We start from the raw sequence: 27,706 nt of genomic DNA, 5'->3' as shown, positions 1-27,706 counted from the left end.
CTCACGATATCGTATGCTTAATCGTAACGTGTAAAGCAGGCTTAAGACGTAAAAACTAAATATCAGGACTCGAGTCTACGAGTCTTTGTATCAATGCAGGGGAAGTGCTAAAAAGAATGAAAGTAATGAATAAATAGAATGAACATAACTCATTAGTCCAAAAAGATAGAGAAGTTTTAGGCTATGTGAGCACGTTGCGTCATTTCATGCGTTTACACTGCAGTGCAATAAGCAGCGTAAACGCATGTGTCCTGCGTGCCCAGCACAATCTATGATGATTGTGCATAATCCATCCACACGTTGCGTTTGAGAGCGTAGCGATTTGCATGCTGAAATTTTGACAAAATCGCTGCGCTCAAAAAAAGCAACATGTCACTTATTTTGTGCGCTTTGGATGCTGCTCCCACTCTGTCTATGGGAGAGGCAGCATACAGAGTGCATGAAATCGGCATCTATTCTGCAGACACACTGCATCCATAATGCAGTGTTTCTGCAGCGATTTGAAGCGCACATGTGCTGCCAAATCGCTGTAGAATTTTCAGCATGGATACTATGCCACGTGCGCACATAGCCTTAAGGCCGCTTTACACGCTGCGATCTCGCTAGTGAGATCACTAGCGAGTGTACCCGCCCCCGTCGGTTGTGCGCCATGGGCAAATCACTGCCCGTGGCGCACAACATCACTCTGACCCTTCACACTACTTACCTGTCTAGCGACGTTGCTGTGACCGGCAAACCGCCTCCTTTCTAAGGGGGCGGTTCGTTCTGCGTCACAGCGACGTCACTAAGCGGCCGCCCAATCAAAGCGGAGCGGCGGAGATGCCGGCAGCCGCAGGTAAGGTGAGGTTCCTTGTTCCTGTGGTGTCACACATAGCAATGTGTGGTGCCGCAGGTACGACGAACAACCTGCGTAATGCAAAAGCAACGATATTTGGGAACTGGACAGTGTGTCACCGATCAACGATAAGGTGAGTATTTTCGATCGTTAGCGGTCGCTCGTACGTGTAACACGCAACGACGTCGCTAACGAGGCCAGATGTTGACCCCAACGACATCTCAGTAGCTATGTTGTTGCGTGTAAAGCAGCCTTTAGTCTATGTTCACACGTTGTGTTTTTGCACCCTTTTTTTGACTGTTTTTTTCTATTCGTTTTATGCAAATACAAGCGCATCTCAAAAAATTAGAATATCATCAAAAAGTTAATTTATTTCAGTAATTCAATACAAAAAGGGAAATGCATATATTGTATAGTCATTACACACAGAGGGATCTATTCCTATATATTATATAGAGACATTACACACAGAGGAACCTATTTCATGTCTATTTCTGTTAATGTTGATGATTATGGCTTACAGCCAATGAAACCCCAAAAGTCATTATCTCAGAAAATTAGAATAATTCCCACAAAACACCTGCAAAGGCTTCATAAGCGTTTAAAATGGTCCCTTAGTCTGGTTCAGTAGGTTACACAGTCATGGGAAATTATGCTGACTTGACAGATGTCCAGAATGCAAGACTAGCATAGATAAGGAGATCTTTAGAAAAAGTATTTCTAAAGATGTTTTATCTTATGCTAATGAGCGCGGGCTTAGTCCCAAGGTAGTTATATCCCCCAACTAGCACATGGGCGTGCTAACATGCTATTCAATGCAGCATCACCATTGGTGCCTCACGTACCTGTGTTATCTGTAACCGCGCTTCTGAATGCCGGGCACATCTGGTAGTTGTGCATGTGTGATTTATCTAAGGAAGGAGATGTGAACTCTGAAACGTGTAATAAAATCACGTTTAACCATTACTGCTGACCATCTTCTTACGACAGCATGGGGGTCCACTTCTATTTGATCTCATGGTGCCTGTTGCAGCCATAACAATACACACTTTCAATAGCAATTGTGACTAATTTCACAACTGTATCAGGGCAGCACATCTGATATTTATTCCATAAACGTTTGTAACGTTAGTAGCCTATTAGCGCCTTTTTCTTTTCAGTCTCTTTCGCATTACGTACAGAGAAGGAAGAGACCTGTCAATAACTTGGAGCAGTACAGGGAGAAGACAGCCCAGGGCAGTGCTGGACTAGTCACATCTCTCACTATGGTCCTGGAGGGAAATTTAACACTGGAGCATTTCAGAGAAAAACATATCTGGCTGCATTTGGGCTCTGATTTATTCAGCCTTTGGTTTGGTCAGCATGAATCAACTGACTAATTCCCGTACATTCGTTAACCAGTCTAGACACTGGAACTACATTAATCTTAATTTTCAGCTTTGTGCATAAGATGCAGGATGGACATAGATTCCCCAATTAATAGAAATTATCATAATTTATTCCGTCGAGAGCACCTAATATTTCTAAATAAAAATTCTTGAAGCGCTTTCCAACTAGTTTCTTGCGCTCTACAATGAGGAAGAAGTTCTCCACCCCAAGTCAAAGGAAGCGGAAAGTACGAACCCTGTGATACTGGACAGAAAGGGATACCAGGAGGCTCTATAAGATGCCCCGCTCCTGGATAACATTGCACATATACATCCTTCTTGCCATACTTCTCTGCCCGAGATTTTGCTTCTCTCGCAAAGAACAAACTATTAATATGCTGGTCTTTCTCTCCCACCATAAAGAGGATGGGGCCCCTGGCTTTCTCCAGGGGAAGTATAGAGTCTTGGTATTCTGGTTTTCTTGGATTGTCGATGATGTTGGCAATGCTATTGGACCAAAAGTCTATGCATAAAATTCTTTCCATTTTGTAAGGTATGGCTTTAATAACCAGATCACCATAACATAGGTTGATGTCATTCACGGCATTGGATCCATTGATGCATACTGTAGCAGCGATCTGAGGCAGGTAGGACGCCATAGCTAAAGCCACCTCAGCTCCTTTACATATAGCGACCACTCCAACTCCATCACCTGATACCTAAAGAGTAGAATACATTATGACATTGGTTTCTATATCTATAAGTATATAAATTGGTGCACAGTTAATAGAGCACATTCAACCTATGGCAATTACATGGTATTTAGCCGACCATTCAAACTAATGGCTATCCAGGTAATACGGGGGCGGACTTGGTCTATGACAGTGAACGCTAGACAGAGGTCCCCCTTATATAATGTCCATGTGTCCGAGCAATCAAACATGCATATGATGGGCCCCACGGGGTCTTGGGAATACTCGTAACTGGGTTGGTGAGGGTCAGGGGATGTCACGGGTGGCCCTGCCCGGTTTTATGACCCTATCGGTGTCAATAAAATGGAAGGACGAGGGGATGATGGTGGGGATGTTGAGAGTAGTTGTCTCGTGACGCCACCTGTGGTATGTGGCCAGGGATTAGCCGCCGCTGTGGGTGCTGTCCTCTGGGGCGGATGGTGTCGCAGCTCAGATGGTTTGGCTCCCCACAGGTAGAGCCTGGCCCCAGGGTAGGATGATGGTGGTGGCAGTGGCCGTTGGCGCTGAAGCGAAGGGCGCCGGCGCCGGCAAGGATGGGCTGACACAGTCGTTGCGGTTCAAGGTCTTTACTCTCTGTGTGATAGCTGCCCATAGAGTGTCGATTTCTGCTGTGATGGGCCCCAGCCGATCCCGGATAAGTCGGAGGTCAGAGTGTGTCCTTTCACAAGGGTTACCCCTTTATGAAGTGAAGAACCCGGGCTGAGTTTCCTGCTCCAAGCCTCAGGCTCTAAGACGAAAGAAGTTGAAGAGAATGGTGTCGTGTTCCCAGAACTGTAGTCCCTACTTGACTGACGGTTGTGTGAATGTCGCGGGCGGGGAGGAGGGTGTCAGAACTGCGCTAACCCCCCTGCTCAGGTCCGGCTGCGGCTGCTCAGTGGTGGCTCGAGCAATGGGCTGGATCCCGGGGGTTCTCGAGCGGCGCTCCTCGCCCGTGAGTGAAAGGGGATTTTGGGTGTAGGGATTGGTTATTGTCCGTGACGCCACCCACGGTTGTGGTGAGTTGTTGACACCACCGCTGCTCTGTGTGGGGATCCCGGGAGTGATGCTGTGGAGCAGCAAGTTGTTGTGTTGCCCCTCCATGGGTAGGGGTTGGTGATCCCGGGGCCCAGTGATGAGGTGGGAGATGCAGGGCTTGGTGGGTGCAGGGACGCGGGGGGCAGCGCTGTGCCTTGCGGCACTGTGGTACTCACTCAGCCTGAGACGTTGACACAGTTCTCGGTAAAACACACGGCTGGAAAGACGGTTCCCACGGACGGCTGCACTTGCTTTCCCCAGTAGGTGTCGGTGATGTCCCTTTTCCTGCACCTAATGTTGTTGATGGTTTAGATGGGTACCCACCGGTAACCCACTCCCCGGCTTCAAGCTGGACCGGAGGAGCTCTACTCTTTGCCCGCAGGCGCTGGCCCTTAGAAACTGGTGCCCTGGCGGTGGCGGTGTCTCTACTTTAATGGTTGGACTGTTGCCTTCAATCGGGACTTGGTTGTTGGGAGACAGACGTCCCCTTCACTGACGGATTTGGCAAATTATGGCGACTCCTAGCCTTGCCGGGGTCCGAGAGGCCCCTGCCCTGGTGCTGACTGTTCCTTGTACACTGCTCCAGACCGCCGGGTCACCACCCGTCCGCGGTCCTTCCAGGAACCTCCGAGCAGTCACCCCTGCGGACAATCACCGCCGTCTGCTGACCTTGCTGTCTCAGTCCGGGGCACACACCCGGACCAGCTTCAGGCTTTCTTACTGTCACTTTTACTCCTTTACTCCAGTTTTCTCCTTTGCTCCTCTACCACTTCTCTTCCTTCTACTTTCACTTCCTTAACTGTTCTCCATGTTTACTCCTTCACCTCCTGAACTGAACTGCCTGGTTCTTCCCGCCTCCAGAGCTGTGAACTCCTCGGTGGGCGGAGCCAACCACCTGGCCCACCCCCTGGTGTGAACATCAGACTCTGGAGGAAGGCAACAAGGATTTTTGGGTTAGCTGGTGTGCCTAGCTGGGGTGTAGGGTGTGGTGGTGTGATGACCTGTGACCCCTGGCTTGCCCAGGGCGTCACATGAAGGTTGCTCCTACTTCTACCCCAAGTGGTACCCAACCCCCAGGTGGTTGTCCTAGTGACCGGGAAAGTCCCATGTCTCGTGATGGCCAGCCCCAGCCTACCCTAGTGAGAAAGCACCTAAGCTGTATGTGTGACGCTTAGTCAGGTCGTCACAGGGTTCTGCACAATCTTTCTCTCCAGTGCAGGTTTAAACCCCTAATGGTTCTGGGAACCTAACCTGCAGTACTGCCTCCACCAGCATTCACAAATCCTAGATACACCTTGCACCACACCTGTCAGGCACACAAGTGGGCTGCTTAAGCTGGAATATCACTTGAAACAAAAGGATTTCCAGCGTCTCCAGGAGGATAGAGAAATATTTAAAAGTAAATTCTCTTTATTAGATCCATAAAAACATCCATCAGTAAATACAAAAGAGGCACAAAGGAACAGGGCAGAGGATTTTTCCTACGCGTTTCAACCTGTTGAGGTCTTAATCATGGAATGCGCAAAATGTCTCCAAAAGAGGTTATTTAAATTAGATGCGCGTCCTGAGACAGGTTAAAATAATTAGTCAAGATAAACACACCCAATCAAGACATTATGTGAGCAGCACAAACTGTGGTGTATATCACAGAGACAAAAAAATGCACTTTAAAACCGCACAAACAATGCATAGTGGAAACAAAAACACAAAAAAAAAGAAAAAGGTTATTAAAAACAATGTACCGTAATCAAAGAAGCCATATTATTTACTTAGAAAAACATTCCTTTTGCGTTCTTAGTGAATATATATCTATTTGCTGACATTAGATAGATGTAACAGCATAAAAAATATATATTTCTGTGAAGAGACACTTTTAAAAAAGCGCCATATTTAATATGTTTGTTATAAGGCCAAAAAAGGCCAAAAAAAAATCTATAAAAGGAATTTTGTATTTCTGGCGCAAGTGTAGGACAAAGGAACCCATGTTTGAAAAGGAGGAGTATTTAATTGCTCTTAAATTCAAGAAAAGAGAAACCTGAAATATAAAGAATACCAGATAAAGAAATAGTTACATGTACTGTGTTATGAGATCCTTCCTAGTATTCATACCATGTGAGATTCCTCAAAAATAGCCACCACAATATTAGCAAGAGAGGGGGAAAATCCCCCCCCATGCTAACTCCACATTTCTGCAGAAAAAATTCCCTCTCAAATGTAAAATAGTTGGAAGTCAACAAAAAGTTAATTTCTGTAATGATAAAATTCTGGATATTAATGGGATACGAACTGTGCTTTGAGAGAAACTGTTTTAGACAATCAATGGCCACATGATGCGGTATAGAAGGGTACAGGCTAACTATATCGCAAATCAACCATATATAATCCCTGTGCCATGAAATAGAATTCATATTATTAATCAGTGATTTAGTGTCTCTCAAAAAACCTGGAAGATCGCTTACAAGAAGTTGAAGAAAATGGTCTATCCAAGCACCCAATTTTTCTCCCAGGGAGCCAATGCCAGATATAATTGGCCTGAAAGGGGGAGGGAAAATCCCTTTGTGAATTTTCAGGAGTGCATGATAAATTGGAACTTTTGTTTGGTGTCGCTCCATTGAGATTTATAAAGATGGCTGCCTGAAGAGAACATGTAAATTTCCACAGTCATTGATGATATGGGGCTGCATGTCAGGTAAAGGCACTGGGGAGATGGCTGTCATTACATCTTCAATAAATGCCCAGGTTTACATTGAAATTTTGGACACTTTTCTTATCCATCAATTGAAAGGATGTTTGGGGATGAGGAAATAATTTATCAAGATGATAATGCATCCTGCCATAGAGCAAAAACTGTGAAAACATTCCTTGATAGAAGACACATAAGGTCAATATCATGGCTTGCAAATAGTCTGGATCTCAATCCAATTGAAAATCTTTGGTGGAAGTTGAAGAAAATGGTCCATGACAAGGCTCCAACCTGCAAAGCTGATCTGGCAACAGCAATCAGAGAAAGTTGGAGCCAGATTGATGAAGAGTACTGCTTGTCACGCATTAAGTCCATGCCTCAGAGACTGCAAGCTGTTATAAAAGCCAGAGGTGGTGCAACACAATACTAGTGATGTATTGGAGTGTTGTTTTATTTGTTTGGTTTTCATGATTCCATAATGTTTTCCTCATAACTGAGTGATTCCATAATTTTTCCCCCTGTTTGGTCTTGAAAAGTAACCGTTACTGGCTAGCACATTAGGTTTTCATGATTTTTTTTTTAGTGTTTCTTAAAGCCAGAAAGTTGCCATTTGAAATGACTTTAGTTTGGTGCCATGTCTGTGATCTGCAATTGAATGAACATCCTCAGAGCCAGGAGAGTCCATCATTTTTGCCAGGGGTTGTAAATAACTTAACACACAGCCATTACCTCTTACTGCGTACATCATGATTGTCTGGGCCTTAACGACACATGATATATAGAGATGAGCGAGCCTCTAGAGGCTCGAGTTCGGTTCGTCGAACAGAGGCCGCGTTCGAGTTCGGTTCATCGAGCCGTTCGACGAACCTCTCGAACCCCATAGAAAACAATGGGAGGCAATCACAAACACATAAAAACACATAGAAAACACCTTCAAAGGTGTCCAAAAGGTGACAAACAACTCCCAAGACAACACAAACACATGGGAAAGTGACAAGGACATATATTCATGTGAAAACAAAACAGCTGGACGAGGAAAAAGAGGAGGAGACACAGATAGAGGCATGTCATGTCCTTTTAAAATCATGTAAAACACAGCAAGGGGACTCCAAGCAGAGTCTCCCTTTTTTCCAAAAATTGGGTCCCACAGACACCACTTCAGTGGCATCACTTGTGCCCTAGTTGCAAACTGGATGTTTTGATTTGCATCAACCACATTACAAAATACGCCAGCCTTAACTGTCCCCAGGATGACACCGGGGTAGGTAGCAAAGTCTTTGCTGATCCGTGAGTTGTTCATCTTAGATCATTTTTAAAAACACAGCATGCAAGCGGACTCCAAGCAGAGTCTCCCTTTTTTCAAAAAATTGGGCCCCACAGACACCACTTCAGTGGCATCACTTGTGCCCCGGTTGTAAACTTCACAGGTACATTTGCATGAAGCACATTCCAAAATATGCCAGCCTTTACTCTCCCCAGGATGACACAGGGGTAGTAAAGTCCTTGCAGATCCATGACTTGTTCATCTTGATGAACGTTAGTCTGTCCACATTGTCACTGGACAGACGCGTGTGCTTATCTGTCAGCGCACACCCAGCAGCACTGAAGATACGTTCAGAGATAACGCTGGCTGCGGGACAAGACAATATGTCCAAGGCGTAAGTGGGGAGCTCTGGCCATTTTTCAAGATTTGAAGCCCAAAATGAGCAAGGCTCCATTTGCAAAGTCATGGCATTGATGTTCATTTGGAGATACTCCTGTATCATCCTCTCCAGCCGTTGACTATGTGTCAGACTTCTTGTCTCTTGTGGCCTTGCATTGAATGGTCTAAAAAAATTATGAAACGATTCCATAAAATTGCTGTTACCAGCACCAGAGACGGTGTTGCTGGTATGGTTTGACTGATAATGACAAGACAGTCCCATGCTTGGCAAGTTACAACTGGGAGATTCACTCCATGCACCACTGGTGTTTGGTGGAAAAGCCGAGCTAAGATCGAGTAACAGCTTCTGCTGATACTCCTGCATATGTGCGTCCCTTTCTATGGCTGGAATTATTTCGCCAAATTTGGACTTGTACCGGGGATCTAATAGTGTGGCAAACCAGTAGTCATCATCACTTCTAATTTTGACAATCCGAGGGTCATGTTGTAGGTAGTGCAGCAAGAAGGCGCTCATGTGTCTTGCGCATCCATGCGGACCAAGTCCTCGCTGTGTTTGTGGCGGCAAGGTGATAACCGTGCTTTCTTCCTCTGACATCTCCCCCCAACCTCGTTCAACCGAAATTTAACCAAGGTCTCCCTCATCTGCTGAGTCTTCCATGTCCACCGAGAGTTCGTCCTCCATTTCTTCCTGGACTCCTGCACCTTCCTCAACATTTTGGCTGCTACCATGCGCCCTTGTTAATCCCTCTCCCCCATCGTCCCATGCCTGCCGCCTTGGTGATGATAAACGTCTGGACCTTGTAGATGTTGGTATCCCTTGCGCATATGAATCCTCCTGTACTTCCTCCCCTTCCTCTTGTCCCACCCCCTGACTCCGAATAGTGTTTAGCGTGTGCAGGTGGGTAGAGTGCCCGGGTTCTGTGTGTAGCAGGACAGGAAATGAACACTAACTTAGTATTCCAGACACTTTTAGGATGGCACAAAAAGTGTCAGCTCTTTGGGCAAAAAACATAGCGTGGCAAAACTGGGCAGGTGGGTACAGTGCCCGGGTTCTGTGGGTACCAGGACAGGAAAGGAACACTGTTAGTATTCCAGACACTTTTAGGATGGCACAAAAAGTGTCAGCTCTTTGGGCAAATAAAATAGCATGGCAAAACTGGGCAGGTGGGTAGAGTGCCCGGGTTCTGTATGTATCAGGACAGGAAAGGAAGCCTCACTTTCTATCCCTGCTAATGAAAAAATGCAGCAAGGAATTTCCTGAGCTGAGGTAGCCAGACGCTGTTATCTAAAGCTATACACAGCGTTTGCACGGACCTGCCTAGCAGCTATGGCTATGAACGCCTGGAAATCAGCCCTGAAAAAAGCTGAAATAACCAGCAGTCCCTAATCCCTACAGCGCGGTGTAGATTTCACTATGTCTATAGCGCACATAGCAGGAGCGGCAGCAGCAGCGTGAGCGGTGACTGTCACCCACACGCAGAAGGCAGATAATGGCGGCGAAGGGGAAAATGGCTGTATCTTATAAGGCAAGGACATGTGACATGCACAGCCTATGACACATGCCCTTGCTTGTCTGGCAAAAATCCACTTAGCTGTGTGTGTGTCTGTGATTGGCTAACATCCTGGCCCGCCCCACTGTACGCGCGGTTAGGAGAAAAAAAAAATTGCGATCGGCATTCTATCAGCACTCAGCAGCAGCACAGATCTAAACTACGTCCCCCCCAAACACTATACGCTGAAATTTGATAATAGCATGAATCACAGTGACTCACACTATTACAGTGAAAAGCCAGCTAGTAACTAGCTAGGCTTTTTGGTGATCGAACCGATCTCGAACGTAACTCGAACTGTCGAGCTTTTAGCAAAAAGCTCGAGTTTGGTCTTGAGCACCCCCCAAGATCACTCGAACATGAAATTGGTGAACCTCGAACATCGCTCAACTCTAATGATATACCCAGTATGTCATGGTGATCACTGGGGTTGTGGTGCTGTACCCATGCAATCACCGCCGAGTCTGCGGTTTATCTTGTAGCTATGACCCGGTTCTACTGCCAGTAGTAGTGCCATACCACTCCCGTCAGTTTAACCCTCAATTGTGATTGCAGCATGCAGGTGGTAGGGAGAGGATCGTACTCCTCTCCCGAGCGATTGGATCCCCGTAATGGGATCACAGGGACTCAGTTGCTGCCATGGCATCCCTGGGTAGTCACCATTGCAATCCTTGAGTCACCCTGCTATGGAGAACGTCACACACCATGCCAAATGCATGGTGTATGAGGCAAAGTGTCATGCTGCCAGTGCAGCACTGTCACACAATATAATCCACTGTAATTATCGAGCATTGCAGTGGATTATATAAGAAAACAGACAAGTAAAAGTCAGTGTCCAGGAATACTAAGTAAAAAAGTTTAAAAATAAAAATTGTTAAAAATATAATAAAAATAATCTGAAAGTATAGAACAAAAACAAAATTGTTCCAATAAATAAGTAAATTTATGTGAAAAAACCCACCCACAAAAAAGTACACATATTTGCTATTGCCATGGTAAAAATAAATATCAAAAACCATGTGTTTTCATCATACAGATGAAAAAAAGTGGAATAAAACACAATCAGAAAATAATATATAAATAAAAATGGTACCATTGAAAACATGATCTAAGGCGGGCTTTGCACACTATGACATCGCAGGTGCGATGTCGGTGGGGTCAAATTGAAAATGACGTACTTCCGGCATCGCATGCGACATTGTAGTGTGTAAAGGCTCGATGATACGATTAACAAGCGCAAAAGCGTCGTAATCGTATCATCGGTGCAGCGTCGGCGTAATCCATGATTACGCTGACGCGACGGTCCGATGTTGTTCCTCGTTCCTGTGGCAGCACACATCGCTGTGTGTGAAGCCGAAGGAGCGAGGAACATCTCCTACCGGCGTCACTGCGGCTTCCGTAGGATATGCGGAAGGAAGGAGGTGGGCGGGATGTTTACATCCCGCTCATCTCCGCCCCTCCGCTCCTAGTGGCCGCCTGCCGTGTGACGTCGCAGTGACGCCATTTGACCCGCCCCCTTAATAAGGAGGCGGGTCGCCGTCCAGAGCGACGGTCGCAGGACAGGTGAGTCCATGTGAAGCTGCTGTACCGATAATGTTCGCTACGGCAGTTATCACAAGGATATCACAGCTGCGACGGGAGCGGGGACTATCGCGCTCGGCATCGCAGCATCGGCCTGCGATGTCACAGCGTGCAAAGTGTCACTTATACTGCAAAAAATCAAACTGCCATACAGCTCCATTAGCGAAAAAATAAACAGTTATAGCTATCAGAATACAGCAATGCAAAAACATTTTTTTTTCTATAAATTTGCTTTTATGGTGTAATAGCGGCAAAACATAAAAAAAACTATATAAATGTGATATCGCTCTGACCTGAGTAATAAAGGCGCTTAATCATTTGTACTGCACGATAAACGGCATAAAAAATTAAATAAATAAAGCCAGTTTTTCAACTGCTGTTGATTTCTTTATTCTGTATCCCAAAGATCTCAGTATGGCGCGGCTCATATCTATCCTGCACTCTACACTAAGCGCTTTCACTGAGTATTACGTGTAAATCTCTGAAAAACATGATTCAGACAAAATTCCAAAAAGAAAATTCCCTGTATTGAGGCAGAGGGAGTAACTTTGTGGTCTGGCGGTGTCCATCTTTTTAGGCATCATTTTACGTGTGCACAAAAGTGCGGTCATCAACAGCATTGTTCATCTTTGAAAAGATGGACACCGCTGAGGAGAGACCAAACAGAGTCCGCAGTAACGCTGCTGCCTCATTGGTGAATGGATACATCGGAATTTTCACCTGAATCACATATTTTGGACACATTGATGGAAAGCCCGATGTAAGTGCTCAACATAGAGCACAGGATAAATGTGAACTGATCCAAAATGTTCTGTACCCAAATTGCCATCAAATAGCATTCAACTAAACTCCACAAAAATATCCCACTCAGGTCTATCAGTTAATGGAAATATAGGGGATCGTTTTTTTCACGGACGTGTGAAGGTGGCCTCAAGAGTAGTTTTTGACCACATATGGAGTAGTGGTGAACTCAGAAGAAATTGCACAACAAATTGTATGGTCCACTATCTCCAGTTACCATTGTGACAAAGAAAAATATGAGGTTAAAGCAGCATTATTGTGATTAAAAATATATTTTTTTCATTTTCACGGCAGAACGTTATAAAATTCTGTGAAGCACCTGGGGTTTCAAGGTGCTCAATAACTGTCTAGATATATTCCCTGAGGGGTCTAGTTTCCAAAATGAGGTCACTTGTGGGGGAGCTCCACTGTTTAGGTAAGTCAGGAGCTCTCTAAATGTGACATAACGTCCACTAGTGATTCCAGCTAATTTTGCATTCAAGAATTCAAATGGCACACTTTCCCTTCCGAGCCCTGCCGTGTGCCCAAACAGTAGATTTCCACCATATGTGAGGTATCATCAGCATACTCAGGAGAAATGGCACAATAAATTGCATGGTGCATTTTCTCTTCTTACCCTTGTAGAAATGCTACATTTGGGTCTAAAGTAACATATTTGTGGGATAAAGTAAAATTTTCATTTTTTTCTTCCACATTGCTTTAGTTCCTGTGAAACATCTAAAGGGTTAATAAACTACTTGGATGTGGTTTTGAGCAATTTGAAGGGTGCAGTTTTCAGAATGGGGTCACTTTTGGGTATGATGTGGTCCATAAAAAAATGATTTTGTAAAATTTGTTGAAAAAATTAGAAATTACTGATAAACTTTGAACCCTTCTAACTTCCTAAGAAAAAACAATTATGTTTCAAAAATTGCACTGATGTAAAGTAGACATGTGGGGAATGTTATTTATTAACTATTTTGTGTGACAGAACTTTCGGATTCAATGGCATATAAATTCAAAGTTTGGAAATTGTGAAATTTTCAAACTTTTCTCTAAATTTTCGCTATTTTTACAAATAAGCAAAAAAGATATTGTCTTAAATTTTCCACTGTCATGAAGCACAATATGTCATGAAAAAATAGTCTCAGAATCACTGGCATCCGTTGAAGCGTTCCAGAGTTATAACCTGTCAACGGCTTCTTGGACCGTCCACTTGGCACTCACATTGAATTTGACAGGGCCCACAGAGCTCTACACCTTCTGGACCCAGATAATCCTCGCTCAACAATTATAATCTGTCGAGTCCATTTTTTTGCACTAAAAGATGTCATTTTGCAAGCAGCCCGCAAGAAACAGAACCTCTCATACAATGATCAGCCGACCAGAATTATGCTGGATCTTTCTCATTATACCCTGGCCCAAAGATAAACACTCAGGCCTTTATTGGATCTTTTATGAGATGAAGGTATTAATTTTGGCTGAGGATTTCCTTTCTCCTTAACTGTGCGAAAAGGCTCGCAATCCTTTATTCTGCATTCGCTGGTGGACTTACCAGCTTCCTTATCCGGTCTGGGCTTATCGAAAATTTCCTTGCCTACTTGGCCTACCATACTCCTCGGACCCCCAGGTTCCTAGGGACAAACCAGAGTCTCCATGTCTAGCTCTCCTTCCCTCCATCTCAGAAGCTTCCTTCCCAGGGAAGGTCGACAGAATGATAAAAAAAGATCCAATTCCAGATGCGAAAAGGACTAACCTGATCTCACTACCTCAAGCTAGCCTCTAGGGTTTCGAGGTGCCTATTTACTGTCCCTCTCTCTTGGTCCCCTCCAAATCTTCCAAAGCTACTAGTTATTTGTGGGCGCTGATCTGGCGCCCCTGAGGCTTCAGTCGCCACAGGGTACTGCATCTCCCTTAAGATGTAGTACTCATCCCGGGTAAGGAGAGGTTAATTGCTGGTGGTTCTCACATTCACAGCCACACATAATTAGATGCCTGCCCACTGGGGGGATGGCCTAGGGTAAGAAGGGGGTTGGCCAGCATGGGACTTTTCTGGGGACTAGGACACCCACCTGGGGGGTGGGCACCACTTGGGAAAAAGGCAAGGAGCATCTTCACACATAGGTAGTTAGCCCTGGGCACAGCTTGGGGTGAGATGCACGTAGAACCTCATTCCAATCCTCTTCTACTCACAGTTCTGGGAGTGCCATAGGACCGGTGGCTTGGAGCATCCAGCTCAGCCCGGGTTCTCTACAGTTACACGAGATTCCAGGGTCTGCGGCGAGTGCAGGAAACACCCGTGACCCGTTCCATATTCCACCTACTCTGGGATAGGAGGAACCCCTACCAGAAAGGACTCACAGTGGGAACACTGGTGGTGACTTCGAATTGCTCGGGATCGTCTGGGGCCCATCACAGTGCTTCGGAAGCGGCAATCGGTTACTTAAAGAACTATGAGTAAAACATGTGGGACCCGCAGAAACTGTATCCGCCGCCCTGCGCTTCGGTGCCCACCATTACTACATTCTCCCCAGAACCCACTCCACCTATGGGGAGCAGAAACACCTTAGCTGCTACTACCATCCGCCCCGGAGGACAGCGAGAGCAGCTGCGGCTAATTCCCTGGCCGCATACCGCAGGTGGCATCACAAAATCAACCTCCACCATCATCTTTCACCACCCTGTCCTTTATTGTACACCTCGGGGCCACGAAACCGGGCAGAAAGGGCCTCCCTGTGACACCTCCATTTAATCCGTTGCCCCGTGGGTGCTACACTGATGTTATTTTAATGAATGTATAACCCCAGTTACTTAGATGTGAATTGATCTTTCTTTATTTGCCTACCACATGCGATCTCAACTATTTATAAGCTACTTCTAGAGATGGATTTGGAATCTCCTCCCTCTCTCTGCAAGGCTTGGGAAACGGAACTTCACAAAACCTTTACAAAAGCGCAACAAGACAGATGTTTTTCCCTGTCTCACAAATCAATGCTCGCCTTTAAGTCCCAAGACACCAGTTTTAAGATAATATCCAGGTGGTGAAGGATTCCCTACACCTTGCACAAGTAGTTTCCAGGAGTCTCAGACTTGTCTTGGTGTTCCGGGGTGGCAGTTGGGAAAATTACAAATATATGATGGTTCTGTCTAACCCTGAATGCCTTTTGGGAGGGGGTAATTAAAGAAGCTAAAGAAATCACAGGAGTGTCCGTCCTCCCTTTCCCGGAGGCAATACTGCTATACATGTTCCTGATGTCCAAATCTATATACAAAAAGTCTTTGCTGAGACACCTTCTCCAAGCTGCCAAGATGGTCCACCGACTTTGGAGATCAGTAGACCTCCCATTTTGGAGGAATGATTTGCTGAAATCTCAGTAATCCACAGTACGGAAACACTGATAGCTAATTCCCGAAAATAAATAAACTTTGTGACAACCATATGCTTTCACTGGGAGGCCTTTCTCTCATCCCCGCTTTACCGACATGTCCTCAAGTAGTCAGAGACTGCTCTTATACCTCTTTTTCTTCCCTCTTTCTCTTTCCTTTTCTTTATGCTTCAGATGTGCTCTCTCACTTCCTTTTACCTTCCTTTTGCAGGTTGTTGTAGATACCATCATAGAGCACATTATTTCATTATGTTGTTTAATTGTTTTCATTTACTTGTTAAAACTCAATAAAACGTTAATTGAGAAAAAGTATGTACCTATGTTTACTGGGACAGTTCACTGGGTGGCCATTGCCCGGTTCCGTGACCCTGGAGGTCACTTAAAAGGGGTTATGTACAGGGGAATAATAATAAAGGTTTTGTTGTGATGCCACTTGCGGGTTTCGGCTATATTGATGGAGCCGCCGCTGCACAGTCTCTCACCGCTGGGGCTGATGTTAATGGCAGCCTGGATGTTGTGGCCCTCCACAAGGGGACAAATGATGGTATTTGATGTTTAAGTCCTAAACAGTAACAAGGGTGCAGAAAGACAGTAGACCACACAAGGGATTGCAGTGTAACTGGTTCTTTACTCACGATGGTGATGCTTGCAACCCGATGGAGGCTGGTCGTCATCACTGGTCCCCTTAGTTCCAGTGCCGGTTTGGTAACCTGGTAGCTTCTTTCTCCTGCACCTGTCTCTGGTTGGTGGGTCCCCATGGCTAGGAGCGTCTGGGGGTCCCCTCCTGTTAGTCTTTCAGTCTTAGTCCGTACGGCGGGTAGTTTGAACCCTGTAGGGTCGGTGCTCTGTTCCGGTTTCTGGTTCTCCCGTCACTGTTGGTGCCCCAGACTTTATGGTCAGTGAGGTCCTAGATGGTCCCCTCACCGTGCAGATTTTATCAGGTTTGCCTGGAGCATTTTCCTGACCTAGGACTCTGCACCCCGTCGGTACTATGGTTCTGAAAGTACTCCACTGTACTCATTCGGCAACCACACATTTGAGCCTGACAGGTCACTGTTACACTCTCCCGTCAGTACTGTTACGTCAGTCTCCTTTCACTTCCACTTACTGACAGTCTGACCCCTCCTCCCTGGTTGTCGTCTAGTGGACTGGATCGGTTCCACCCCTAGGTGGCTATCCCTTGGGTCCAACCCTAGCCTGTCACCAGTCCTTGGGGAAGGGAAAAACAGGGATTATATGTGTGTTTTGGTGTTATCAGAACTGGCCTTCTGGGTCCCTGGGGGTAGGATCTGCATCTTTGACAGGATGCAGTTCCTTGTAGCTCCTGATAGCTTCAGGGGTGCTACATATTCTTATGTAGGAGGTGTAAAATTATAATCAATATTGACCAAAATATTCACTCTTTTGATTAAAAAAAACCATCGGTGCTCCTGCTCTTGCTTTGCTTTGTTTCTCACATAGCCAGGGCGCAGCTGTAGAGGAGGATCGCTGCTCCTCTTTTGACAGCACCAGGTCAACTGTCTGTATAGAGGACGGTGCAATTGTGGCGCCCCTGCGGCTTCAGGTGCCACAGGGTACTGCACCTCATCCGGGGTGCAGTATTCATCTCGGATACGGAGGAGGTCATCACTAGTAAAACCACCACAATCCACCAAAACACACAGTTTAGTTGCCCTCTCACTGGGATTGGGCTAGGGTAGAGACTTGGGGGGTGGCCATCACTAATGTAGTGGACTTTCTGCTCACTAGTTCAGGAATCAAGGGGAGGCGCTTGACACAGGGAGCAAGGCGACACACACACACACACACACACACACACACACACACAGCCATTCAGTCAGTTGTCAGACCATAACGGACAGGGAACAAGTGAGACGTGGAGGACACAGTCACTGAGGAGGGAGCTACGATATAGCTCCCTCAGGAACGGGCGTACAGAGAACAGGATGCAGAGCCCTAGGCTGGTGTGCACTGCACGTCCCACCAGCAGAATCCGCTGGGCAGAGGATTTCAAGTTTTCTGGCCTACACCAAGTGCCCGGGGCACAGCAGCATATAGAGCCAGGAGTCGTGACACAACAGCGGCACCAATAACGGACTTGCACTGCCTGTCATACGGGACAGGAACGGAGTCAAATCCAAAGACACTGGTCCCAGCGTAGCTTCAAGCCTCCGGGACTCATAAAACACAGCCCAGAGAGGAAGGACTCACAGAGAAACCCACCGGATCTGACCTCCAAACTATTCAGGATCGGATGGAGCACATGACAGCGGGGACCGGCAATCCAAAGGCAGCGACATATCAGTGAGTAAAGAACTTTGATTGCAACCCCTGTGTCGCTCCCTTTCTTCACCGCCTCCAACCCTGCGCTCCTTTAATATAGTGGACTACTACTCCTAACATCGTCCCTGGGGCCTGAGCTCTGCCTGTGGAGAACTATTCCATCCGAGCTACGTTATCATCCGCCCCAGAGAAGACCTCCCGCAGCGACGGCTAATGCCTGCTTTACACGAGACGATAGATTGTGCGATAGCACAATCGATCGTACCGACCCCCGTCATTTTTGCGTCACGGGCAATTAGTTGCCCATGGCACACAAACTCGTTTATCCCCCGTCACACATACTTACCTTCCGGACGACCTCGCTGTGGGCGACGAACGTCCACTTCCTGGAGTGGGAGGGACGTTCGACGTCACAGCGACATCACACGGCAGGCGGCCAATAGAAACGGAGGGGCGGAGATGAGCGGGATGTAAACATCCCGCCCACCTCCTTCCTTCCATTAAGCCGTCGGGTGCCGCGGGAGGCAGGTAAAGCTGTTGTTCATCGTTCCCGTGGTGTCACACGGAGCAACGTGTGATACCACGGAAACGATGAACAACCGCCGCCATTTTAATTAAACAATTTTATGAAACCTGGCGACGAGTACACGACTCATGATTTGTGAGCGATACTGCGTCGCTAGGAGGTGTCACACGAGACGACGTCGTGCGGTATGCCGGATGTGCGTCACGAAAACCGTGACCCCGACGACATATCGCACAATCTAACGTCTCGTGTAAAGCCCGCTTAAGACTTGGCCGCACACCACAGGTGGCGTCACGAATAACTATGTCGCGCCCCGGGGCAGCCGAGCTGCTCGGATCCGGGCGGTCCGTGGCTCGAGGGGTCCTGGACCCGGGGGCACCGTTGACCATAAAATAATAAAAAGTCAGACTACGCCACTCACGGTTTGCGGCCAGGGATGGTAGGGCCGCCGCTGTAGGTTCCTGCTTGGGATGATAGGTGGGGGCAGCGTGGATGGTGGATCCCTCCACGAGTAAGGCTTTTCCTCAGGGGTAGGTGAAGGGTTAACGTGGAGGCGTGCAGCAATAAGTCAGTCCAGACAGGGAGTGCAGTTTGGTTGTTTTTACTTACTGCATTCGCGCCCTGGGGACGTACTGGATCCCAGGTGCGCCCGTATCCTTACAGCTGTGCCAGCCAACCTGGTGTCACTCTACCACCGATGCACTCTGGTGTATTTGTCAGTCCTCCCTGCTGTGGAGCACTGGGAGGCCTCTCTGGTATCTAGTGCCTGCCGCAGGCAGCTTGGATATTTAAGGGAATTTCTCCTGGTCCCCTCTTTGCTGCAGTGCTGATGCCTCGGACGTTGGTGGTGGCAGATGAGTGACGCCCTGGACTAGCCAGGGGGTCACAGATAGGCCCTTACACTACACCTGTCCCCTAAAAAGGTACCAGCAGTCACCCAAAAACCCTGAGTCACCCCCATCTGTACCAGACGTCCACACCCGGGGGCGGAGTCAGGCACTTGGCTACGCCCACCGAAGAGGATTGATGGTCAGGGGCGGGGAAAACCAAACGGTTCAGTGGAGTACAGTGCAGTTGAGTACACGACAGTGGAGTTGAGGAGTCGAGGAGAGTACAGGAGAGGAGAGTGGAGTGTGAGTTAGGGAGAGGAATGGAGAAGAAGTCTGTCAGGGCCTAGGTTGGAGCCTAGGGACCCTGTGGCCAGGAGACAGGCGGTGGTGGCCATCTGCAGGAGGCCGGGAGTAGAACCAGCGGATCCGTCAAGGTACCGGGGCAGGGAAGCAGCCCACTGGTATCGAATCGGGGAGTCAAACCGAAACCGGAGCACCAGGAAAGGGTACTCAGACCCCGTACAAGGCCCAGAAGCAACTGGACCAAGTCAAATGAACTGATTACGGTCTGGACTATAGGTCCATTCCCACCCCAAGTCCCGAGAGAAGGCAACAGCCCACCGAGGGGGATAGCAAGCCACCGCCCAGGCACCAAGATCCCATGGGCCAGCGCCTGCGGGCAAAAGGGCTCCTACGGCATCTATAAGTCAAGGAGCGGACTACCGGTGTTCAGGCATAGTAGTCACACAGCTTACAGAGGTGCAGATGAAAGACGGACACCATCAACCCGAGAAGGGGGAACAACGCAGCCGGCTGCGGGCACCGACCACCATCCCGTTTTTTGTTTACTAGTGACTCCAGTGTGTTTCCTCACAGTGAGTACACCAGTGCCCTCTGGCCCCGCACCGCGCTACGCCGCCCCGCCATGGCATCGTCTTGTCCCCAGCGGGCCCCGGGACCCACATCCTCTACCCACGGAGGGGGTTCAACACCTAGCTGCTCCACAACACTACACCCGGGAGCCCCCACCATCACCAGCAGCGGTGGTGCCAATAATCACCACAACCCATGGGTGGCGTCACGAACAATCTCTATAGCGGCCCCGGTCGCGCAACCACCCACTCACCAAAACAACCCCTTCACAGAGCGACGTGACCCCCGGTCCAGAGACGCTCGAGCCACCAACACACACCCGAGCCCGGATCCGAGCGGCTCGGCGGCAGCAGCCAAGCGCGGGGCGGTACAGATGAGTCCTGGAAACCCACCCGCCTGGCAGAGTTAACAGATCGCTTGAAGTTTTGGTCTGTTCTGGGATCTGCACCACGTGCGTGCAAAGTACTGTGAGCCCTGGATGTCCACCCCACAGGATCCCCCTGTCCTTGGAGCTTGCTCTATCAGTCTCCAGCTACTTTTCTCCTCTGAGTGGCTGATCTTTCTACTCAGGTCTTTGCAGGTTCTGTGCTACTTTCAATGTGTCTCAAGAGTCTGTTGTCTGTCTTGACACCTTTCCTTTTACTCCTTCCTCTCTCACTCCTTCCTACTAACTCACTAACTCCTTCCTCTTTCTGTTCCGTTCTCCAACTGACTAGCCACACTTCCCAGGTCACTTTCTCCTCCTCCAGGTCTGGTCCCTCCCTTCCCAGTTGGCTCCCTGTTAGCTCACAGTGCCCAGCCCTATCACCTGGCTCTAAGGGGGGTCTCCCACCATGGTTGTGAGTATAAAGGTCCTGGTGTGCTAGTGTGTGTGTACTGACTGGCACAGTCATGTAGGACCCAAGCTGTTACCTTGTTGTTACCTTGTTTTTGTGACACCTGGTTACCGCAGGGGCGTCACAACTACAACCCGGATCCTCATCATTCCCCCCCTTTATTGACACTGCGGCCGCCGGAGTGACGATTTTGCTGCACCTGGCAAAAACCGGATCAAACGCAAGTACATGCGGCACAATCCGGCGCTAATGCATGTCTATGAGGAAAAAACACATCCGGCGGCAAAAATAACGGATGTATTTTTTCTGCAAAGCGCCGGATTGTGAGTGATTGCAAAAAACTGATGTGTGAAAGCAGCCTAATTGATTGTGTTTGACAACTTTACTTATTTTGGAATCGTAATCCACTGATATGTGACTCAGGTTTTGGAAATAACTAGAGATGGGCGAGCCCTAAAATGCTCGGGTGCTCTATACTCGAGATGAGCAGGTCAAACGCTCTGTAAGTGCTCAATTCAAGTAACGAGTATAATGGAAGTAATTGACTGGGCAGTTCGGTTCTCTGCTCACATTAAGCCATCCATAAAAAAAGCATTGTCGGGGGAGAGAGGACAGGTTTTTTTTTTCTCTTCACACACCACATCCAAAAATGTTACTTTAACCCCAGTGAGAGCCATTCAGAGAATTGAAAATGGGTTTCCTTGGGGTGCCTGCACCGATTATGCAGAGAAGCATGCATGTGCATTGTGGTCGTTGTTTCACGGACAAAACATCAGAGCACCCGCTATACTCATCCGAGCTCTGCAAGTACCTGAGTACCCCGATGCTCGATTGAGAAACTGCTTGCTCATCATTAGAAATACCCCTTTAGGCCCGTTTCACATGCCAGTGAAAAACACTGACGTTCTTCACTGACATGTAAAACACGCACATGTCCCGCCGTTTTCCGTGATTCACGGCACACGTGGGTTGTCCATGTGCAATCCGTGATCCCGTGATTGCACATGGACATTACTAACCTGCCTTCATTACTGCTGTCCATGGTGGTGCTGAAGTCTCCAGCTCTCCAGCGTCCGCCCAACGCTCCTCAGCAGCTACTTCCTGGTCGGCAGTTCCTGCTCTCATGAATATTCATGAGCCAGGCAGGAGCTGCCGAGAACGGAGCAGGCACAGCGAATCGCAGGCAAGGTAAATTAAAAATATTTAATATTTAATATGTCCGTGATTTTATGGTACGTGTTTCACTGATCACACACAGATCACACCATAGTGTGATCCGTGGGTCATCAGTGATGCCATAAAAAAACTGACTTGTCTCCGTGCAGAATCACGGCCACGGATGTACGCTGCACGGAGACACGTTCAGTGAAAAATCACTGATGTGTGAGCAGACCAATTGATTATAATGGGTCTGCGTATGTCAGTGATTCTGGTACGTTCAAAAAAAGGCACAAACGTACCAGAATCACTGACGTGTGAAAGGGGCCTAAATGACATGTCAACTATTCGATGGACTCCTTAACGCTTAACACTTGCTAACATGTTCCTATTAAAAATTCTAACTTACTTTTGGATGATCACATAGAAACTGAGCGGCTTCTTCAAAATATTTTAAATCCATTTCACCAAGCAAAATAGGCAAATCATCATAAGCAAAATAAGCCAGAGCAAGAGAGGCAAAACCACGGCTGGCCAGGAGGCTACTACGATACTCTAAAAGGCCACCATTACCTCCATACATGTCAATAACTCCTGGAAAGGGTCCTTCACCTGAAGAGAATACAAAATAGAAACAAAAATAGATTTCAACCATATTGAAGGCCAATTAGAGGGACTTCCATTTATTTAAATCTATTAAAAAATGTATTGAAAATTGTTCTCGCCACCAAGCATGTTTTATATCTGTTTTTCGGGAGTCCACATCATGTTAGGAAGGTAAAAGAAAAGGCAGATCCTAAAGTTTGGAATGACGTATTAAGACAGTAGGGGAGCAGGAGACTGAGTGGGTGCAGTGTAGGTAGGTCATATTGTAGACTCACCAATTAGTGGGCAGCTCCGGAGCTGACAGTCACCTTCCAAATCTTTATCTGAGGAGTAGCGGTCTTGTCTGTAATATGAAGGTGGTGGGGGACCCCAGTGAAGTCATCTGAACGGTTTTTTTTTGCAAGAGGAATATCCCAAGAGGTGGGATGTGTACTTGGAGTTTAATTTTTATTGTATTCCACAGAGGAGACAGGTAGTGGTGCGCTCCATACATCAGGAGGATTTTCAAGTAATCACTCCCACTTTCCCCACTGTGGGAAAAAGGAGGTGGAAATATTGCTTCTTCCATGCTTTCTAGAGATACTCACTGCTAGGACCCTCCATTTAAAGCACCATTCCAGTGTTTTTGTTTTTATTTTATTTCAGCCCTAGAGTGGTGCTTTAAATTTAAGACCCTTGCCCCCTGTCTTATACTTACCCTCACTTTATCAGTAATCAGCGTTGCTCCCGTCAGTCTCCTGTGATTTGTGACCTGCCGACAGCACTACTGGGCCGCACAAGGGGTCATAACTCAATACAAGTGTATGAGAGCCTCGTTCTTGCTCTCATAGACTTGCAGTGAGAACTTGTGAAGTAACTTCTGTTTCCAGCAAGTCGAAATTTACTGTTGTAAAATGGCGCAGCAGGACTTGAGCGACACTGAAAAAAGGTAAAAATGCTGGAGGGTGATTATAAGACTGAGGGCAGTGGACTTAGACGTAAAGCACCAACCCAGCACTGAAAAAAAATGCTGGAGTGGTGCTTTAGAAAAGCTGGGAGAGTAAAGGGTGAACGAATATTGGGCAGACCAGCACTCTTCCTATATAGGCAGTGAGAGACTGGTCTGTTTGGGCAGAGTAAGAGGTCATGTATAGAAGTGAGGATGTCACAGACTTGTGAAGATTTAGCGAGAGGTTGAAAACATTGGAAATGGGCATGACAGGTGTCTTGTAAAATCCTGTGGTCACAGCAGCATTAACATAGTTTTAACTAAATCTTCCCATGTTTTAAAGTAGTTGTATATCAATAGGTTATGACATCAGTTTAGGTTCATCAGGGGTACAATTTCTGTATCTATGTTGCCCCTGAGGCTTCAGTTGCCACAGGGTACTGCAACTCACTTAAGGTGCAGTACTCATCCCGGGTAAGGAGAGGTTAATCGCTGGTGTTTCTCACATTCACAAACCACACACAGTTAGGTGCTTCCCCACTGGGAGAATGGCCTGGGGTAGATAGGGGGGTGGCCATCATGAAGCATGGGACTTTCCTGGTCACTAGGACAACCACCTGGGGGACGGGCACCACTTGGGGAAAAAGGAAGGAGTATTCTCACACTTAGGGAGTCAACCCCAGGCACAGCTTGGGGTGAGGAACACAGTTGGGACCTCGGTCCAATCTTCTTTTACCTTACACTTCTGGGAGTACCATAGGACCCGCGGCTTGGAACAGGTAGCTCAGCCCGGGTTCTCTACAGCTACATGGGATTCCAGGGTCTGCGGAGAGTGTAAGAAACACCTGCAGCCCGTTCCACATTCCACATACACCAGGATTGGAGGGACCCCGACCAGAAAGGACTCACAGTGGGAACACCGGTGGTGACCTTCGAATTGCTCATGATCGACTGGGGCCCAGCACGGTGGAGACTGGTACTCCAGGAGTGGCAGCCGGGACTGTGAGTAAAGAAACCTTGAAACCACACAGACTGTGTCCGCCTGTCCTTGCTGGCTCCGGCGCCCCGCGCTTTCAGCGCCAGCGGCCATTACTTTTCTCATCATCCTCCCTGGGTCCCACTCCACCTCTGGGGAGCAGAACCATCTTAGCTGCTACAACCATCCGCCCCGGAGGACAGCGACAGCAGCGGCGGCTAATCCCTGGCCGCTTACCGCAGGTACCATCACGAGACAAACTATCCTATCCTCCATTCATCATCCCCTTTTTATTGTACGCCTCGGAGCCACGAAGCCGGGCAGGGCCACCCATGACATCCCCAGACCCGACATCACCAGGCCCGTCGACGAGTAAACAGTTATCCCCTTGCCCCGTCGGTGCTTCATATACCCATACAATCCCAAGAAGTGGTGTAGGGCATCCTCACATTTTCTTTTTTACCTGCACAGCCGCATTGCTGCCCAACTGGAGCGATCTCCTTTCACTTAAACGCAATGGTGATAAAACAGCGAAGGCACAGTCCACTACACTACTGTTGCTTGTCCCTGCATTATTTGGATTGAGGTCCTAGTGAAGACATCACTTTAGAGCATGGGAACCTAAACATTGGTGTGTAACATGAGCTAATGGGACATTAACTACTCTTGCCAAAAAGGACACCACATATTACATAACTAGAAAAGAAAGATAGCGCATATGAGAAGCACCCGTGGAATGAATCTAAGGTTTGAATATAGAACTGCTCACCTTAGGAAGTTGTGCGCCCCCACACAACCCCAGTTGTATGTGTATAAATCCTCCAGGTAAGGGTACTGATTTGCTGAAATGCGTTGTGTAATAACAGGAGCTCATATCAAAGTTAATCTTTTCTATAAAACTGGCAGCTACTTCAATAGCGCTCTATCAGACCGAAACACCTATCCTGTTATAAGACCACATATTACATAGCACTCATGGATTACAACCCCCCAAAATCTTAATAGTAACTGTATTAAACTGATAATTAGGCCCTAATATTGTTATGGGTTTCTTTTCATACTCTTACCTACCAGGTGGCAGAAAAAGTGCTCCTCGTACCCGTCCTTCTCTTATTAATATTCTCTGGACTCCGGGAGCTGCGTACCATCTTTCAATGACCTTGCTGGCAGCAGGTTCATCTTCATGGGGCTTGAACACCAATGAGGAATATAGCTCCAGATGAATCAAGAAAGGACTTCCTATTACATCACGTTTTATCAGCTTTTTAAATGGGGTTGTTGGTTTAAGGGCCCAGAATAATCCCATTGGACAGACTCCATGGAAGTCTCCACCAGTGGCGGGAGATTTCTCCAAATCAACCTTCCCTTCCATGTCTGTCTTGTAGAAAGCTCTGGAGTGAAATATATGACCTTTTTCATCCTTCAGCCATGCTCCTAGAGTGATTACCAGGTCGGGGGGAAGGCCCCAAGCTTGGATCTTCACAGGTTCATCCGCCAAGGAGATCTCAGGAGAGACGGATAGACCAACCATATCTGAAGATCAAGGAGTCTTAAATGGGAAGCAAGGGTCAAGAAGACACATTTAATATTAATGTATTTAAGTAAAGTATTTATTGTCCTGAGTTTTCACATACAACACTTCATACAGTCAACCAAAATACCACTGTGTGCTTATGAGGAGCAAGAAAATACTAGCCATGCTGTCTCTTGACAGGAGTTCAGACAGCCATACAGTCATTTCACCAGCACTCAATGTATTATGATTATTAGGGTGTCTAAGAACAAAGGAAAACTTAGCAGGCAGGGTTTCTTTTTGCACAATTTAGGCAAAAATTTTAAAAAGAGTCGACTTGAAAAAAAATTTGTAAAAATAAAGTGGTAACGGTAATCCTGACCGATGTACCGAGGAGTACTTTATAATTTGTGCTTGCGTCACAGAGTAGCAGCATCGTTAGATGTCACGGCAATGATGCCATGTGCTTCTGCAGACAGGAAGAACATCTTTACATGGCACTGTATGGTGGCACCAAAGCTAGGGCTTAGATTAGAGTTGGCCTCCAATGTGGGTCTTCTAATCTACAGCTATCGACATCTGTCTTGGGTCTCAACAACTCCCCATTTTAAGAGCTTCGACAAACTCTTTCTTTATCTATGATCATCTGTGATAGCTTCCCCTTGTGGGGGTTGCACACAGCCAATTTTAAAAGAAGCAATGCAAAAAGTAGCACACCACTAACTCCTTCACCATCCTAAACCATATCCTATTACACTAAAGAATGCTATACCATCCTAGACCACCATGGACAATGGGTATCATAATTAACCTTTTTCACCATAGATCAAAATATACACGGGTTAACATATTCTGTTGTATTAGCATGGGCGTTGTGGTTTCCATACATATGATACATGGCCGTGCCAGATCTGAAGCCCATTGGATACTAGCAATAGACCCAACTGATTTATTAGGGGGATATGACATCCACCATAACGCCAAATGGAGTGTTATCTGCCCAACATGAAGCTGTGAAAAAGTCCCTGAATAGAGACCCTGACGCAGATGTGAGCTGCATTTTCATGATGTATTGATTGCGAGGTCATAATAGGTGCAAAGCTACTGAAAAAGAAGAATAGATTGATACTTGCATCTTGGATGGGGAACCTGAAGGTTTTGTCCAATTATGGTGCAGTGTCCTTAGCAGATGGAGACTTGTGAAGAGAGTCGGCAGGCAACTGATGACTTTGCTTGACTGTAATACAGGCGACTTCATTCTAAAATGCTAATGGAGGGATGGGAAATATAAACAAAAATGTCTTCATGGTATTGAGTCTTATGATTTAAGTAGCAGCTTAAGGCTAAAGATCATAAACTGCCTTGTGATCTTTTTTAGATTAAAACCTTGCCTGTGTTTATCTTGTGTCAAAAGTGAGCATTAGAAAGTCTCATCTGTTTGCAGGTTATATAAACTCTGCAGGCAGTCAGCCTGAGGAAGTAGGGCGAGACGCACGTTGGGACGCAGGGACGCACACTCCAGGCAACTTATTGCAGGCTATCGCATCCACATAGATTGACGCTTTT

At 47.0% G+C, this 27,706-nt stretch overlaps 1 protein-coding gene across 1 annotated transcript; it reads right to left on the bottom strand.

Moving 5' to 3' along the window:
- Positions 1-1,195: 1,195 nt before the first annotated feature.
- On the bottom strand, positions 1,196-27,363 carry LOC142302131 (acyl-coenzyme A amino acid N-acyltransferase 1-like). The gene is made up of 4 exons (XM_075343216.1): positions 27,274-27,363; positions 25,699-26,176; positions 22,527-22,729; positions 1,196-2,921 (listed from the first exon to the last, which is right to left on the bottom strand). The coding sequence occupies exons 2-4, from the start codon at positions 26,156-26,158 to the stop codon at positions 2,325-2,327; spliced, it is 1,260 nt and encodes a 419-aa protein (XP_075199331.1). The 5' UTR covers positions 26,159-26,176; positions 27,274-27,363; the 3' UTR covers positions 1,196-2,324.
- Positions 27,364-27,706: the final 343 nt, after the last annotated feature.

This window comes from Anomaloglossus baeobatrachus, chromosome 1 (genome assembly GCF_048569485.1).
Source record: "Anomaloglossus baeobatrachus isolate aAnoBae1 chromosome 1, aAnoBae1.hap1, whole genome shotgun sequence".
NCBI lineage: Eukaryota > Metazoa > Chordata > Amphibia > Anura > Aromobatidae > Anomaloglossus > Anomaloglossus baeobatrachus.
This window is presented reverse-complemented; position numbering and strand designations above follow the sequence as displayed.